This window comes from Hylobates moloch, unplaced genomic scaffold (assembly GCF_009828535.3).
Source record: "Hylobates moloch isolate HMO894 unplaced genomic scaffold, HMol_V3 SCAFFOLD_3, whole genome shotgun sequence".
NCBI classification, from domain to species: Eukaryota; Metazoa; Chordata; class Mammalia; order Primates; family Hylobatidae; genus Hylobates; species Hylobates moloch.
In genome coordinates, this window is record NW_026652278.1 from 137,011,491 (window position 1) to 137,030,441 (window position 18,951).

The 18,951-nt window shown below is 43.4% G+C and overlaps 1 protein-coding gene across 1 annotated transcript in view; it reads right to left on the bottom strand.

The window, feature by feature from the left end:
- ZNF827 (zinc finger protein 827) overlaps positions 1-17,617 on the bottom strand; it is a 176,646-nt gene extending 159,029 nt beyond the window's left edge. The window contains exon 1 of the mRNA XM_032147887.2: positions 17,084-17,617. Coding sequence (XP_032003778.1) covers positions 17,084-17,126 — 43 coding nt within the window. The 5' untranslated portion in view covers positions 17,127-17,617. The remainder of the gene's footprint in view (positions 1-17,083) is intronic.
- Between the last annotated feature and the right edge of the window lie 1,334 nt (positions 17,618-18,951).

Sequence of the window (18,951 nt, forward strand, 5' to 3'; positions counted from 1 at the left end):
CTTTATCCTTTTAGAAAATGCCTAAAAGATCTTAAATAGGATTATCTGGATTACATGAGTGTTTTAGAAAGTCTGCCATGGTGGCAGTGTGGAGACTGGATTACAGAGGCAGGGGTTGGGGAGGGGAGAGGTGAGACTCAGGCAAAACAAAAACAAAAACAAACAAAAAAAAAGAGGTCAGCTGGCAACCATTTCAATTCTCTTTGAGAAAAAATATGAGTGTAAACCAAAGCAGTGGCAGGGGGTGGGCATGATTTATTCTAGAGATATTTGGGAAGCAGAACCAACAAAACTGGGTGGGGAAGAAATTCAATGAGGGGAGGAAAAGGAAGGGGGTGGCATTTGGATTACACTCAGGTTTCTGTCTCAGATGAGTGGGTTCATGGACGATGAGGACAGCAACCCAGAAAAAGAAGACACGAAGACCAGAAATACTCCTAGTTCCCCAAGACTGGAAATCTTAGTCATCTCTTCTTTGCTACCATGCAGTCTCCAAGATAAATCATGCTGGACCGAGGCACTCACTGGAGTTCTCCTCCAACAGGGGTTCCAGGAAATCATAACGGGTACCAGCATAAATATGGAGCATCTTCACAGACCAAAACTGATACATACATATTTACAAGAAACAAAGGTAATTTGACTGATGAGTTATTGAAAACATTACTTTTAGTCTAACCCAACAGATATACAGTATAATGCACATTATAAGATAATTCAAAGATACGTCAAGGAAATCTCACAGAAGCTGTGAGAACCGTTGTGAGTTTAGGGTTCCCCATCTTCAGGATTCTTTGCCTTTTGGGGTCTTTGGTGAAAATATTCAAAGTGCTACATTATAGCATTACCTAGTAAACCTGAAGACGCACATGCACCAAGATATGGCATTTCCATTACTATGTAGACACCTTAGAGTGGTGGTTCTCAAAGTGTGGTGCATGGACCCCTATGTGTCTCTGAGACCCTTTCAGGGATTCTCAAGATCAAAACTGTTTTTATAATAATACTAAGCTATCATTTGCCCTTATTACTCCGTTGACATCTGTAATGATGATACAAAAGCAATGACAGGTAAAACTATTGGGACCTTAGCTTGAATCACAGCAACAGCAATAAACCATACCGGTAATGACTTCATTCTTCACTGCTGCACATATTTAGAAAACTAACACACAAACACAAAAAGAAAACAAGGAGAAAAGCTCTGCCAGTTTCACTTAAGAATGTCTTTGATGAAGCAGTAAAAATTATTTTCATTGAAGACTGACCCTTGAGTAAACATCTTTTTAATAACACATGTAATGAAATACATGCATAAAGCACTTCTGCTATCACCAAAGTACAGTGGCTGTCTCAAGGAAAAGAACATGTGTGACTGAGTTGAGAGCCGAACTAGCCAATTTTTCCTTGAACATCACTTTTAATTGAAAGGATAACTGACTATGGTCATTCAAGTATGGGTATTTGGCAGACTCTTCATTGGAAATGAAAAGTAAGACTGATACTTCAAGGAAAAACTGACAGTGTTTGTTGCCAACAATAAAATTCAAGCTTTCAGGCAAGAATTAAAATTTTGGAAAACATGTATCTTACACTATGAATTTGACAGCTTCCCAATACAGTCCTTAAAGACCTTTCAGATAACATCAGTGTTGATATTGATAATTTTTTTATATTGTATAACAAAATGTGTCAACATTTGGTAGATCTACATAACTCAGTGAACCAATATTTTCCAAATGTCCAACACAAGATGTTCTGTGCACATTGATCCATTCAAAGCACAAGAGAGACCAGTAGATTTTAATGCTACAAAACATGAAAAGTTTATTGAAATGTTTTGATTAATCATTGCAACTAATCTTTAAGAAGCTACCTCTTTTTGAGTCTTGGTGTAATATCAAAGAATATTCACAATTATCTGGAAAGACTATTACATATTGGTGTGAAGTCAGATTTTCTTCAGATATGCCATCCAAAACATGTCACAGATTGAATGCAGGCCAGGTGCGGCGGCTCATGCCTGTAATACCAGCACTTTGGGAGGCCGAGGCAGGCGGATAACCTGAGGCCAAGAGTTCGAGACCAGCCTGGCCAACATGGTGAGAACCCATCTCTATTAAAAATGTAAAAAAAAAAAAAAATTAGCCAGGCCCAGTGGCAGGCACCTATAATCTCAGCTACTTGGGAGGCTGAGGCAGAAGAATTGCTTGAACCCAGGAGGCAGAGGTTGTGCCACTGCACTCCAGCCTAGGCAACAGAGGGAGCTCCATCTCAAAAAAAAAGACTGAATGCCGTAGCAGATAGGAGACTCGTTGTCTTCTGTTAACTCAGGCATTAGAGATTTGCAAAAATATAAAATAATGCTACTCTTCTCACTAAATCTCTTTTGGAAAATATATTTTTATTAAAATATGCTATTTATAGTTAACATGTAATGGGTTAGAATCAGTATTTTTAATAATATATTTAATTTCTCAGTTTTAATCTCTACCATGATATAGATAAATAGATACAATGCGTATGTACAAAAGGTTTTTGGAGTTTAGGGGTCCTGGTAAAAAGGTCCTAAAACCAAAATGTTTGATAACCAGTGTCTTAGAGAAATTCACACTTGGGCTAAACTGATATGTACATGCATGTTCACAGCAGCACTGTTCAAAACAGCAAAAAAAAAAAAAAAAGTGGAAACAAAAGCAAACATCCATTGTGGTATGTTTCTACAGTGAAATACTGGAGAGCAGTGAAAATGAATGTGCCAGAGCTACATGCATCAACATGGATAAATCCCAGAAAGGTAACCACTGAATGAAACACCAAGGTGCAGAACACACAGTGTACACTAACACTGTTACACATCTCAAAGACAAGCAAAACTAAGCAATATGGTAAAGTCCAGAGAAAAAACAAGGAAAACAATAAACAGAGAATTTAAGGTAACTCTTAGGAGATAGGGAGCAAGAGAAGAATACATGAACAGGTTCAATAGCATTAAAACTAGTTGAACTGGGTGGTAGGTTTACAGATGTTTGTTGTCACTATGCTTTTCACTATATATGTATAGATGTTAGATATACTATTTTTTGTTAAGAGCACATACTATATCACCTTCAAAGGGAGACACAGCATTAGAACACTCCTTGCTGATTATTGAGGAACCAAAGAGGTAAGGGAGGGGTAAGAGGGGAGGGCAAGCCCAGGCTGAGTGCCTGCAGCACTGGCCCTGAGAAGCTGGTTTGAGGCAGGGCTCTCCCAACAGCCCCTTCGGGGGTCACATCCACTGCCATCCACCTGAGTTTGGTTTTTCAACAGCTCTCCCTACTTGAAAAGGCCACTTCTTCATTTAGGCCATCACCCTCCACCTCCATTTTTATCACTGTGAAAGAAACTACCACGCTTCACAGTTGATTTTTGAGATATAATCAAACCACTAAATTTAGCAATCATAATCTCTTATCTGGGCCAACCCCTTCCATATTTTTCCTACTTCTTATCTTTATATCACTAATATGGCCCCTCTGGTTCAATGAAGGCCCTTATCTTAGTGTCTCTCACATAAATGAACTTTTGGTTTATTTTGCCCTGTTTTGGTTAATGTATTAGTCTGTTATCACACACTGCTAATAAAGACATACCCAAGACTGGGTAATTTATAAAGGAAAGAGGTTTAATTGACTCACAGTTCCAAATGGCTGGGGAGGCCTCGCAATCACAGTGGAAGGCAAAGGAGGAGCAAAGTCACATCTTACATGGCAGCAGGCAAGAGAGTGTGTGCAGGGGAACTTCCCTTTATAAAACCATCAGATCTCGTGAGACTATTCACTATCACGAGAACACCACAGGAAAGATCCATCCCCATGATTCAATTACCTCCCACTAGATCCCTGCCATGACATGTGGGAATTATGCGAGCTACAATTCAAGATGAGATTTGGGTGGGGACACAGCAAAACCATATCAGCTAATGACATTTCTTCTTCTTGGAATGTTCTCTCCTCTCTGCTCAAGATCTAAGTCCATCACTTCCTTGAGGATGCTTTGTATGTCATTCCTCTTTGAGAATCTTTTACCCATCACACTTGCTCTGTGTTTCCTCAAACATTTACACAACTAACTGATAGTATGTGGTCTTGCACTTGTTACCATATTGATTTGACTTATCCTCTGTGATTATTTCGTGTCAACATTTGAAAGAACTATCAGCAGAGGTTGCATCCTACAGAACTTCTGTGAGCCAGGTAAATGCTCAAAAGTTTTCCTTAATGAATGAGCACCAAGTGGGGGTTACAACTCTTAGCCAATCAAATTGTCACGGCTCTAACATGACACCATGTTGCCACACACCTCTACTCCCGAAAGGTTCTCAATTCAGTATAGTGAAAGACGTGTTCCCCTGCTATGGGAACAGATTTCCAACTTTAAATAGAAACCAAGCAAAGCAGCACTTTAGAGAATTGTTTCCTGAAATATTAAACAATTTTAGAGTTCAACGCTTCTCATCTCGCCCCACATTACTTGAAGTCCTTAGAAAATCACCCCCAACGGGTGGTTGAACCAGCTTCTTCATAAACACAACATCTACTGTTTCATTTTTGGATAGTTTTATTTATTCAACAAGTCTTATCAAATCAAATGTATATTCCTTCTAACTTCTACCCTATTGGTCCTACTCTCTGTTTTCTGATTAGCACTTCATAAGTTTATGAAAATACTTTTCAAGCTGAATTTTAATTATTTGTTTCCATCTCTTTCTCTGCTCACTTGTCTCTGAGCTCCTTGAGAGCAGGGACCATGCTCTATTCAGTTCCACAAATTCCCAATCCCTGACACACTTTGTTCAGTTAGTGCTGGTGAAATGAATGAATGAATGAACGAACAAATGAAGTATCGGTTATCACACACAAGCTGAGAATTTAGGATGAATAACAATTTACTCCCTTTTTCACTTGAAAGAACTTCATATATTTGAATGTAGCGATCACGCACAATTTTTATCCACCCCCACTCTTAAGTATTCCCAATTGCCTTAATAACTAATTTCTCATATGATGATTTCAAGAGCCTACAACATTCTAGTTGCCTCCCTTCTTGTGAGCAGTTTATCAATTTCTCCCTTTAAATCAGTGCAACCAATCTGGAATTCAATACTATAGATGGGTTGAATCAGTTTGTAAGAGCGATGTTGCCACCCTTGTTCTGAATTCCATACTTAAATTCTTTTAGCCAACTATGCTGAAATGTACCAATTTTTCAAATAAAGGCCAAGTTTTAAATATGAATTGTTGATTAACAGTGGTTATCTCTGGGGGTGGAAGTTGGGATGAGGGGACTTTCATACTTAAACATTATTGCATGGGTTTAATTATTTATACTAAGCATGTACTACTTTTGTCATTAAAAGTCAATATCAATTTTTAAAAATAAATTAATAGTTAATATTTGTGTTTTCTATGGTTTCAGCCTTAGGGAGTACGTCCAAGTCATGTCTAAGCTTCTCATACTTTTTCTCTTCTTCTGCACATATTTTTTCACTTATCAACAAGTATTTGAGTAGCCATTTGTGCATAGCACTTCTCTCCAACTACGATCTAGTAGCCAACCCAAACCCTACTTCTAGATTGTGAAATTTCTCTCTATAAATGTCACAAAGCAGCTCACTGTAATTTGATTTGTCACTTTCTTAAGGTCAGATTAAAACCAAGTAAGTTATTATTTGAAGTTTGCTTTCCCCCAGAAGGGAGAAATCATATAGCACATTTCAGTAACGTTTCCTGGAGCGTAGGGTCTCCCACACTTTGTTTCCTCCCAAATACAGCTGTGTTTCATGCTCTAGAGAGGACTGTTGGGTTAACAAGTAGGGCCAAACAAGTGCAGATTAGAAAACGCCGCCTAATTCTAGGCCATTACGCGAAGGCAGTGCTCTCCATATGGAGCACATAATTCAGGCCTCAGACAGTGTCACTGCATGTGACTCCATTCTACTACTCTCTGCTTAGTCCCTGCTCTCAAGGAGCTCAGAGACAAGTGAGCAGAGAAAGAGATGGAAACAAATAATTAAAATTCAGCTAGAAAAGTATTTTCATAAACTTATGAAGTGCTGATCAGAAAACAGAGAGTAGGACCAATAGGGTAGAAGTTAGAAGGAAGATACATTTGATTTGATAAGACTGAGATGAACTCAGATCTTAAGTCTTTGAGGAGGAAAATATTATTGGCAGCAGAGGTTTTCATGAATCATGGGGCCATCACGTTCCATCAACACCTAAGGGGTTCTCCTGTAGTGGAGGGGCTCTAAGCAATTTATAGTGGCCAAAACTATCTCCTTCAGGCTATGAGATCCCATGTAGATTTCACAGACCTACAGCTGCACTGTGTCTCAAGAGACCATCAAATGGTCCAGCCCTTGGTAGTGCTGACACTGGTGACTACAAGCTAGTTTCTTCCTTTGTCTGGGTCTGTGTCCACTTCTGTCCAATCAGTGAGAGAAGCAGCCCTTCCCTGCCCAGCTCACAGGCAGATGATAAAGTGCCTCATGAAGAATAAAGTATAATACAAACAGAAGGTTTGGGTAATGTACTGTTTTCCATTTTACATGATGGAGCTACTGAAGCACAGAGATGGTTAAGTGACTTGCCCCAGTCAGTGAAAAACCTTGGTGATGGGAGAGTTTAAGGGAGAAGACTGCAGTCTGTGTCTCCTGCCTACTGTAGGTTCCTTCCGTGAGTCTCTCTGGTTTCCAACCTCGAGGAGTTGCAGTCCATTACCCAGGTCCACGAGCTAATTTTAGGGTTTTAAGAGCCTGAAAAATTACCATCAATAAGCTGACCAGGCTCACCATCTCCTGTCTTTATTTTTGGCTGAAATGATAACATCCCAGAGTGGGAGTTCTGGTTAGTTCAGGGGTCCTCAACTCGGGATTAAGCAAATGAATCACATTACCCAGGGAGCTTTTAAAAAACATTCATGCTCAAGCTCCACTCTGGGTCAATTCAACTTAAATCTCTGGGGGTGTTTGTATTTTTTAAAAATCTCCCAGGTGATTCTAATACATCTGGTTGAGAACCACTGGGTTGGCTGATGGTGATCAGAAACTGACGGACAGCAATAGTTGTCCTTGACTAATTACATAATACAGTTCCAGCAATCCTCAGTTGACATGAATTCACACCTCAAGTGTGTTAATACGGCCAGCATTTACTGTGCACATACCCTATGCAAGACACAAATCTAAAATATCTACATGTATAAGCTGACTTAGTCTCAGAGAACCTACAATGGTCTCCCACTTCACAGATGAGAAAAATAGGCAGATAACTGCAGTAACTTGCTAGTGTCACGGCTACAATGTGGTGCTGCCAGGATCTTAATCCCTATTCGGTTTCTTGATACTGCCATCAAATGTGCTACACAACACCTGAGACTCGGTGATGAATGGAAAGATCAAAGAATGCTGGGGAATGCAGAACAGTTTCTAATCCAAACGCCTACAGGGATCAGGAGGTAAGATACCTGAGGGAGGCAGGCAGGTGTATATGCATATGGGGACGTGGTGACCGAGTGGCAGGAACTGTGGCAGACTGACGAGCACATGCCTGGGGAATGGAGACAGCCGCCACCAACTACAGCAGATTGCTGCCATGTGGGGAGGTGGGCCCAGTGCGAGTGACTCTTCCAAGTTTTCAAAGGAAGCTGGAAATTTGGATTTTTATATGAAACCTCCGATTTCCAAAATGTTGTCTCAAGTTTTTAAACAGTATCTGTTTGGGGCAAAACACATTACTATGGCACCAGCTTGTAACCTATGATATGATCTCTCTCTCCCACTGTGCTCACATATACACAACCCCATCCTTCATTTAAGATTCATTGCATGTATTCTCTTGATTTGGTTCTCTGTGATTAGAAACAGCAGACCCTGCCTTTCCTTCTTTCTGTGTAAATAAACTATTACCTATATAACATATGGAACACCTAATATAAATTTCCTCTGTGTTACTCTAACCAGTGGGCTGCCTGTTGAACAGAAGAATAAATAAATATTTATGGAATACCTGTTCTCTAATTTGAGTCTCACTCTAAGTGTCTAAAGGAGGATTTAGTATCCTCACTTTATAGTAAAATCTGGTTATAATGCATATGATTATTACACAACTTAGATATAATTCAGGTCAAATCATATAAACAGAGAAACTCATTCCTATAGTAAAAGCCCAATATAATATTGTTGGCCTATGAAACAAGTATTAGTCAAGCCCTACAATAACAGCCTTGTAAAAGAATTTTACCATATCATATTATCATTACTCACCACTCTAATGAGACATATTGAGAAAAAAAACCATAGAAACCACCAAAAGGTTCCAGGTCAGAAATACCTGTAATCTATTCACAATCTAAACAAACTGAAACACCTTTCACATACTTAATAATAAGTAATATCTATTAAGTCCTTTCTATGCAGTAGGCACTAATTAGGCATGATTTTGTGTATATGTATAATATTTACATTTGTATACGTATTCAATTAATCCTTCTAATAGCTCTGTGACACAGAAACTATTATCACTATTTAAAGATGAGTAAAGTGGAGCACAGGGAAGATAAGCAATTTGCCCAAGGTCACACAGCTAGTCAGTGGCAAAGCTGGGCTCTGAACAGCTTGGCCCCAGAGTTTGTACCTTTGACTGCTGCCCTACGAACTTCGAAAGCACATGAATCCTGTTTCTACTTTAGTTGTGCCATACACAGTAGAAAAAGTTAAAGAGGGCACAGTCCCAAATGACTTTCTCCCTCTCATTACAAAACAACAACAAAAGCTTTTTAAAATACAGCACCAGACCACCTAAGATACTAGCACTATGTAACCGTAGAAACATCTATCACCCTCCACAAGCACAGTAGCTTGTTTCAAAAGCTCAGATAAGCAGAGTGCTACTGATCAATCATGTAAAAGATCATTTTTTCCTGGCCTTCTTCAGTCTCCTTTGAAGGCCAGCTTCTTCAGCACACTCAAAACAATTCACCCTGAGATCCACATCTCTCTCTCACCCCTTTTCTTTTTCCCTTCCCATCACAATTCTAATGGGGTCTAACCACTTTTCCGACCCATGTAGAAATGACCAAAGAGAAAGAGATAGAGAAGTTATTTTAGGGTTTGCTTTTTCAGGCCCTAGCCTCCAAGAAGGTCCATGCATTTCTTCCTTGCTGGTAGAGCAACTTGGTTGAATTAGGATTTTCTTAAAAACAGAAGCAAAGTGTATCTAAACCCTGGTCACTTAAGAACTCCAGAGACAGAACTTTAGTGGTAAAGGCTGTTTTTTATAAGGGAATGGACAGTCGGAAACAATATCCTTTTTAGGCACATTGAATCTGCTGCATTTAGTATAACCCTAGGTCAGACTGTGAAAGCAGAGTTGCTAAAGGCCACATTCTGACCTCAGATCGTGGGCGCGTATCACTGTGCATTTTATAATATTAGCTACAGTGCAGCCTCTCTCTCTCTCTGTGTGTGTGTGTGTGTGTGTGCATGCACGTGTGTGTGTGTGTACATGCAGTAAAGCCGACTTTTATAAAATAAACAGCAACATGTACCCATGCCATTTAAGATTAGTATCAAGCCAAAGTCTGATTTTAATTTATGAAACTACTTTGTAACTACAACAATTCTATCCCAAGGTGGGTCCCTGGGGAATGATAGGAGTCATCAGAGAGGCCCCTGCGTCAGCACCTAGTCACACACAATTCTCCAATATCATAAAAAGTAACTTACAGAGAGAGGACAGAAATACAAAAAACTTGCTCCCAAACAGAAGGGAGAAAGCAGCCAGAAACATCAGCCCATCAAGTACTCTTAGCTGTTTTTAAGGTCTGTGCTTCACACATTATTCTCTTATAAAATATGACAGAAGACATTTTGGCTACCATGAACTATAAAGTGTTTTGTACACTTAGCCCTAGATGGAATGAATTACTGAGCTACACCTAGCAAAGCAGGAGATAGAAAAGTGTACCTCAGAAACAGGCACCATCCTTTACAATCTATACCTCTAAAATATGGTTCTAAGGGTACATTAACTAAGCCAATATAGTAATGAAATCTGATGAAAAAAAGCTCACATCCTACCATAACTAGGCCTGGTCTGGATTTTTTTCCAATAAGAGAAAACCTAAAATCTATGCCTTCACCACAAAGCTCATGGTCTTGTAAAACCTTATGCTGGAAATTCTTAACGCCCCCTAAAGCCCTATTCTGTAGGTCATACTCTGATTATCTTGTTCTGTGATCAGTCTGATTAAATTATACAAAATTACCAATACATCACTCAGAATGGAGAGATTAGCTCCAGCCTACTCTGTTTGTTTTTCCTTGTCCTGTCCTAATACTCCAGTGGATATTTAAAAACGAAGAATGGAGGAAGACATGGCAACTTCAAACGGGGACAAAGGATATATTAACCTAATCCCAGAAATACACCGCCTTCAGCTTTCACAGATGGCACTGTTGACCAGTCATAGAAACAGGTGTAGCAATGTGGGCTCCACCATCATTTCCCTCTCTCACACCTTGTGCTGCCGTCTGAATGTTGGTGTCCCCCGCCAAATTCATGTTGAAACTTAATCCCCAATGTGATAGTATTAGAGATGGGGCCTTTGGGAGGTGACTAGATCGTGAGGGTACAGCCCTCAAGAAAGGGATTAGTGCGTTTATAAAAGGGGCCCTAGGGAGCTTGTGTGCCCCTTCCACTATATAAAGACACAGCAAAAAGGTACCATCATTGAAGCAGAGATTGAGCCCTCAGCAAACACTGAATCTGCTGGCACCTTGATCTTGGACTTCCCAACTTCCAGAACTATAGGCAATACGTTTCTACTGTTTATAAAATACCCAGTTTAAGATATTTTGTTATAGCAGCCAACAGTCTGAGACACCTTGTCATCTTTAAGTCCAAAGATACCAATTTGCATATAAGCGACCAGGGTTAATGACAGTGGATGAGAGTTTTTCCCTTTTGTGAAACTAACTTGTCCAGACAGGATCCGAACGCAAACTACTGGGATTACTTAAGTAAACTAGTTTACCAACCCAGCCAGGCACCATACATTTCCAATTCAGCCTTTTCTACAAGAACATGTTGACATTAATAGAACTCCTTGTATTTTTTTTGTTTTTGTTTTTGAGACAGAGTCTCGCTCTGTCGAACAGGCTGGAGTGCCGTGGCACGATCTTGGCTCACTGCAAACTCCGCCTCCCGGGTTCGCGCCATTCTCCTGCCTCAGCCTGCCGGGTAGCTGGGACCTCAGGCGCCCGCCACCAGGCCCGGCTAATTTTTTGTGTTTTTAGTAGAGACGGGGTTTCACCATGTTAGCCAGGATGGTCTCGATCTCCTGACCTCGTGATCCACCCGCCTCGGCCTCCCAAAGTGCTGGGATTATAAGCGTGAGCCACCGCGCCCAGCTGAACCTCTTGTATTTTAAACCAACTTCTGACCTCAGGAGAAGCCTGCGTCGTCACTCCACCAACACACTCTCCCTTAGGTGTGCCCATAGTCTTTGTCCATCTGATTTTACAAGCCTCGCAAGACAGAGATTTTCTACATCTCCCTGGAAACTCTCCTAATAGAGGCCATTCAGACTCTAAAATCTCAAATGCACAGCAAGCTCTAACACTGGCCGAAAGCCGTCCAATTTATACTTCTCCAGCATGATTTATTAACACTTTGTGCAGCAAGACTTGTCAACTCACACCAGCTGTGTCATCCCCAGAGTGAGATGGCAGCATGCAGGTAGATTAAAAATCAATTTTTTTATTAGAAACTATTTTGAAGCCTGAGAAGGAATGTGATTTTGAGTTATCTTTCCTATTTTAACAGGAAAGCTCAGTGATACCCTACTTACTGTATAGGAATACGGGGATGTTCTTTTTAGAGAACAGATAGGCATTATTATCCAGCATCAACCTAGACTGCTTCTGGGTACCTTGGAATCATTAGCTCTGGATGACAGGATCAGTGAAATGTTTTGCTACTTCAGACTCAAATTTTTTCTCACGTGATCCCTGCCACAGTCAGTCAGGAGGTATTGCCCGGTCACTGCAAAAGTTAATAAAAATAAATAAGGGAAAAGAGTTCAATCTTTCATTCTTTCTCTTTCATTAGACATAAAAAGACTGGTAAAATGATAAAAATAAGAAATCCTGTTGCTTTTCAGTCATTTTGCTTCCTAATTTTACTAGAAAGCAAGAGAGAATTTTAAAAAGTTTTGTTAATGAAGAACACAATAACCTGATCTGGGCTTGACCCACAACTGAGTAAACAATGAAAATACTGGAATAACAAAACAACTGCTTTATTAACTTTTCCTTTGTGTTCCCCCTCGGGAATAGGCATCAGGCAAATTTCCAACGGTAAATATAATAGGATCTAAACTCATACACATTTATGTGTAAGTTGAAGCTAATAAAGAAGTAAGTGATCACCAATGGTAAAAAAAAAAAAAAAAAGATTTACAGATGTAACCAACACAAGAGAACACCCTTCTTCATCCTTTCCCTCTTCAGTTTGTGATTCTAAATGTAAAAACGTTTATAAAGTGCCTAGTCCCATGCATGGTAACAGTCACAGCATCAGTTAGTCACACAGTTACCCATTCTTCCATTTTCTTAGGCTGACAAACTTTTTGAAGTTATCCAGTTCGGGATTCTGCTAAAGACAAAGCAGGTGCTATAGCTCAAAGGGCCTCTTGGACATTTTTTTAAAATATAGTATTGGACCTTGTTAATGGAAAGAACTTTTGTAAAAGAGCCATCAACAACAGCAGAATCATATTTAAATCCCAAAATGATAATTACTGCTCTAGGCCAAGAAATAAAGGCTGTATCTTGTGCAATAATTTTTAAAACCATCCCTCAAAAATAGTGTAGGTTTAATACTCTTTGCTTAGGGTCACCTGCAGAAGTTAATACAGGACTTTTAATTTGTAGACAGTAAGATCGCCATTCAACCCTACAGTATAGGCCATCTTTTTCTGTATATGTTTAAGGCCCACATAACAAAACAAACACAGATACAAACACACACACTTACTTCAGAGGCCCAGGAGGAAATGGCTATGTAGAATTTTAAATCAGAAACCTAAGGCTTAGGTTAGCAGTGTCAGGTTAAAGGCTAACCCATCTCCAAAGCTAATTCGGTTCTGAACAGTCCCATGGGTGTCTAGCTGAACAGAAGGAGCTAGGAAACCTTAGCAGGCCGGAGCCCAGACTAGGGAATTGCTGGGACTCTGTGCCAGGGACTGAGGCTCACCCCAGACTTGGTATCAGATAATACCAAGTGCTAGTCTGGATTTCCAGGACTAATCCACTCCAGGGTGGAACTTCCAGGTTCCCTGGTGTCTGTGCTGTGTAGTGGGAGGACTTTGGGCTTTGTAGATCCAGACTGTGTCTGGCTGGTATTGTACTTAATATCAGAAAAATAGATCCAACACAGAAAGAGTCTATAAGTAGCAATGCTTTATGCTGTAGAATCCTTAGGGGGGTGCAGACACAGGGAGAAACCTAAGAGGAAGTGGAAAGCCCTCCGAATTTTCTATAGATTCAGTTTTCGTAAGTTCCTTTTTTTTTGTATTCTAATTTGCACTTCTTAAATGTGTTTACAGGTTCTACAGATTCTTAAAACAATATATTAACAGTGGCTATTAACTGCTTTTGTATTTACTCAAAAGAGCTCTTTGGCTTCAAAAACAGTTTTCCCCCCCTCATTCCTTCAAGATCTCCCTTCTCCTCCTCCGTTACACACTCCTTTCTTTTAGAGTCCACTTTTAAATCTGCCCCTATTTAACTTCTTAAAACCCTGAGATGACTTCTAGGAGGAATATTTAATCCCCAGACTTCGTATATTTTAAGTTTGATACAAAACAGTACTCCAGCGAAAGAGAAATCCTCCTCTCACACATAAACAAACAAACAAAGTGTCTAGCATTAAAACTGGGACTTAGAACTACAATTATATTCGACATTAAATACAAATTCACACTAATTTTTCCCAAAGTCAGTAATTACTACTTCATACCACTTGCAAGTTTCAAGCCTCACTCAGCACTTAGCAAGCCTTGGGTGACTGTGACTGAACTGCAAAATACACCACTTGCCCAGAAATTGCAAAGTCCAAACGCAAACTGCTTTAAAAACATGTGTAAAACACACTTAGCACAGGCAACACACATCCACAAAAATCCATTCAATGCAAAGGTAAGTGGAAAAGCTTAGAAAATTAAGGCCTCCCTTTCAAAACTGCAGGGACTTTTACGGTGTTTCCAAAAGTAATTGCTTCTTACTTCAGTAAAAGTGACTTTATGCGACTGAAAGAGGGAGGTGATTTTTTTTTAAGTGACTGGATAACAGGATTCAATCAGACAGCAAAGTAGGAGAGCCCACTCTCAAAATATAACTTCATCACCAGGCACCGACGCGCAGGAAAGGCCCACCAAGCACACGAGCTAAAATGGAGCCTGAATTTCCTCTCAGACGGAGAGGGTAGTCGCAGGAGGTCAGGGTCAAGGTCATCAGCAGGGCAGGCTGCAGCTGCCCGACTGCACTACACACAAGAGGAGGGAAGGCGTTCCATCTCCGTCACAGACGAAACAGATAAATCCCTTCTCCTCTCCCACCCTCCCTCTAACCCCGCCAACATTTTTTTTTTTAAAAGCAGGGGGAGAAGAGAAGAAAGGGAAAATGACCAAATAACCTCACCGCCCTGTTTTCGCACTCAAGCTCATCAGCTCCCAAAGTTGCCATCTAAGGGCAAGTTCGCAGAGAACACTGAAGCCCATTTTGTCCGAGCACGGCAGACCTCCCCTGACCCCCTCAGGATTCTTGCCTCCTCTCCCTCCCCCCACACGCCCCCGACAAGAGCCGGGCAGCGCGGCACTCCGGCCATGTGCACGCACACTCTTCCACCAACTGCTGCGAGTTTTCTGTGAATCGCAGCGCGGAGCCTCCCAACTCGCCCTCCCCGACTCCACCGCCTTCTCCTTCCTCGCACAAAATTTCCCTACACACGCAGCCGCCTGCGAGTGATTTTATGTGCATATATATTACATATGTGATATTATCCTCAGAACCTCTAGCGGGCAGGCGAAGAAAGGACTGCACAGGGGCATTTTTTTTTTTTTTTTTTTTTAAAGGAAGGGGAAAAAAGCACAACCCAAGCCCTTTGCGTCGACTCCTGCGTACCGGGAAGGGGAAAGAAAGAGGAATGTTTGCGGAGCGGACTGCTTGCAAGTGCCCTTGCTCGCCACTTCGGCTGCGGCCCGGGTGACACGGAGGCGCGGGGGCGCCTGGCCCGAGCAGCCCGCGCCCCCCTCCCGGTCCCCTGGGCAGGCACCGCCGCGGTTATTTCGCGAGGGGGAGATCGATCGCCCTGCCTGTCTGCAGCGGAAACGCACACGCTCACACACAGCCCGAGCCCGAGACACCATAACCTTAACCCTTCCCCCACCCTCCGTGAACTTCAGGTGACCGACCACGTCGGCCTGACACCCGGGCGGGCGGGCGCTCCGGCTCCACTCCCGCCCCCAGCCCGGGTTTTGCAGGATCGGGCTCCGAGCAGCGCCAAACCGCCGGGAGAGGGGAGTAGCGTGGGGGGAGAGAAGAGAAATTGACCCTCCGTCTCCCCCGACCCCTCCCTCCGGCGCCTCCCGCGTCCCCTCCTCCCCGTCACCCCGCCCCACGCCTTCTCCCCTGCCCCCTCTTCCCTGCATTCAAGGAGCCGGGCGGCCCCGGGGGATATTTTTAGTTGCTTCTTTCTCCTTCACTTTTAGCTTTAGCAGCATCTCGGAACACTCAAAGCGGAGAAAGACTGGGGGGTTGGGGGGGAGCTGGAGAGGGAGTGGGGGAAAAGTTAAGAGTCGCGCAAGGAAAAGCCGGAGGGAGGGCGGAGAGGGACCGGGGGCGCGGGTGGAGGAGGGGAAGGGGACCGGGCCGTGCCGGCGGGTGTGTGTCTCCAGTTGGCGTGTGTGGCTGCCGCCGGGGAGGGCTGTGATGCACTTTAGTCCTGGACTCTGCTCAGGCTCGCCAAGGAGGGGGTCTGAGAGCCCGAGTCTCGCCCGGCTCCGTCTGCTCCGACTGACCCCGCATTTTATTGCGGCCAGGAGCCCTGCTCCTCCCTCCCCTCGGCTCTGCAGGGACCTCGCGCGCCGCGAGCCGCCCTGCCTCCTGCCTCCGCCTCGGCGCAGCTCCCGCACCCCACATCCGCCCGCCGCTGCCCAGCCTCGCCCCCCGCCCGGCCGCCCCGCGCCCCGGCGCGCCCCCTCGCCCCGGCGCCGCGGGAGCAGCCGCCCGGCGGCGCGTGTGTACCCGTGTGTTTGTGTGCGGTGCCCCTACACCCTCCCCAGCCGCTCCCGCCTCGCCCGCCCCCGACTCCCCTCCTCCGCCGCCGCCTCCTCCACCTCCGCCTCCTCCTGCTCCAGCCGCCGCCGCCGCTGCCGCCGGCGGCTCGGGGGCCGACCAACCCCGGCGCAACCTTTAGCCAGGGACGGACCTCTCCCTGGATCCTGTACCCGGCGGCTGCTGCGCGCCCTCTCCCCGACACCCCCAAACGCCATGTCACGGCCCCCAGCCCTCCGCGCGCCCCGACCCCCGCACCCTCAGGCGCCGGAATCCACAAGGAATTTTTTTTTTTAAGATTCCAACCTCTCCCACCTCCCCCCACCAAACCCCCGATAAAACCCCCGGCATCCACACTACTCCCCTCCTCCTTTCTCTTGCCCCCTCCCCCCAGCAACCCAGAGTGAGGAGGGGGAAGGGGAGGGAAACGGGAAAAAAAGCCCGATCTCAAGGAAAAAAAGAGGGGGGGTGAGAGAAAGAAAGAAAAAGAGAGAGAGAATAGAAAGGGCACGGGGCTGATCATCACCAACATGGCTGCCTCAGCATAGACCTAAACGAGGAGTAACCCGGGCTGTGTCTTTGTCAGTTTCACCTCTGTAACCCTAAACTAATGCAGAAAACAACGGAGGAGGCTGCGGAGGGGAAAGAGGAGAGGGAGGGCGAGAAAATGGCACGAGAGGAGGTGTAGAAGGGATGACTTACGTGAGGGAAGGCGCTTGGGCTGCTCCTGCTTCCTCCTGGGCATTTTCCCCCTTTTCTCACATTCTCCTCCTTGGTTAATGTGAGATCAAATAAACCCCCGTGGGGGCAGAGAGGCAGACACTGGCAGGAGCGGGGAGGTAGTTGGGGGGCGGGCGGGCGGGCAGGGGGAAACCCCTTCTCCGGTGTGTGCAATGGGTTGAAGCTTGTTTCCTGGAGCCAGAAGAGGGGTTTTCTTCTTTTCTTTCCTTTCTTTTTTCCTTTTTTTTTTTTTTTTAAATTTTTGGTCGTGCACCTGGCTTGTCCCCGAGCGTAATATTCTTCAATGGAAACGGATCTAATAGGTGTGAGTGTGTGTGTGTCCTATGCTCGCGTGTGTGATGGGAGGTATAAATAAATGAGTGCCGGTGCGGCGGTGTCTATGGCCGCGCTCTGTGTCTCCGAGCCCCTAACACTAATGTCGGGATCAAAGGGCAGCGGCGGCGGCAGCACAGCTCACAGCTCGCTCTCTTGCTCTCTCTCTCTCTTTCTCGCTCTCTCTCCTCTCGCGCTCTCTCTCTCTCGCTCTCTCTCTGTCACACACACACACTCACACACACACAGAGGCACAGACTGAGGGAAAGAGCGAGAGCTACACACACACACACACGCACGCACACACACACACAGAGCAAAGAGGAAGGTGCCCCAAGGCTCCCAGGGCGGACTCAGCCTCGGATTTACAACCGCTCAGTCTGGAAAGAATGGGGGGCGCGCGTGCGGGGGTGGGATGGAGTTCTTCTAATTTATCCCGCTAGTCACCAAATCTAGGGGGAAAAAAGTTTTTCCCACTCTTTAAACAACGATTAGTTCATTATTTTACTGATTTTTAAAAAGGAAATAAATTTCTCTCTTAACTTTCTTTTGTTTATTAAGCTACATTTTGTTCTGTATGAAATTCTGCAGGCTTTTGTCCCTACCCCATCACCTTAAATCTAGAGGTTATCGTCTCCCACACACTCTTCAAAAACATTCCAAAAAAACTAATTTTAAAAAATGAAAAGACAACATATGGGGAAATCAATAACTTGGTTGACAGTTGACAGAATAAGTGCCCAGTTTTGGAGTGTCCAGTGGAGTTAAAACTGAAAAATGCTCCTAAATGAACATTACAGCTACTTGACAAAGAGAGGAAAATAAGATTAGGTCACCCTGATGGTTGCTTTAACTGCTACGTGATACTCCTACAGTGCACACAGCAGTCTTTACTTCGGAAATTTACTTTTTCCCCTGCTATATACTGCAGGTATATGAAGTTTACCCTGAAGCAATTCCAGTGTGCATTATGAGCCCAATATAGCAGTTTTCATTAACTGATACATACTTTCATTACCTTACAAATCACACATCTTTCTTCAAAGAGAGACATAAAGGAGAAAAATAGAAAAGGACGGGTCTCACTCGAGCACAAAAGGTACTTGGTGAAAGAGGACTGTTCTCTTTGTGACTTGCAGTCATTTGGATAAAAGTTCACTCAGAGGTTGTTAATGATTTAAACTCCAAAACCTGCTACTATAATTGAAATAAAAATGGTCTGAAGAAGAGTTGTTTCATAAAACTCTCTTTGTAAGAGGAAACTTTGAACTTAGCAGAATACATTATATGTCATGAGTCAGATGTAGCTAAAAAATAAAAAGGTGCATTATTTAACTACATCTTCTCTTTTTAGCTTTTTTAAAACTCTGACTCATCATCTTATTATGTTAAATATTTTCCTACCAATTTTTAAATAGATCTTTTCATCAAAGAAAGTGGAGGCACAGTAAAGACATAGAACATTAAAATGACACTCTATAAGCCTACATGGATAACTCATGCCTCTTGGAGGCTGA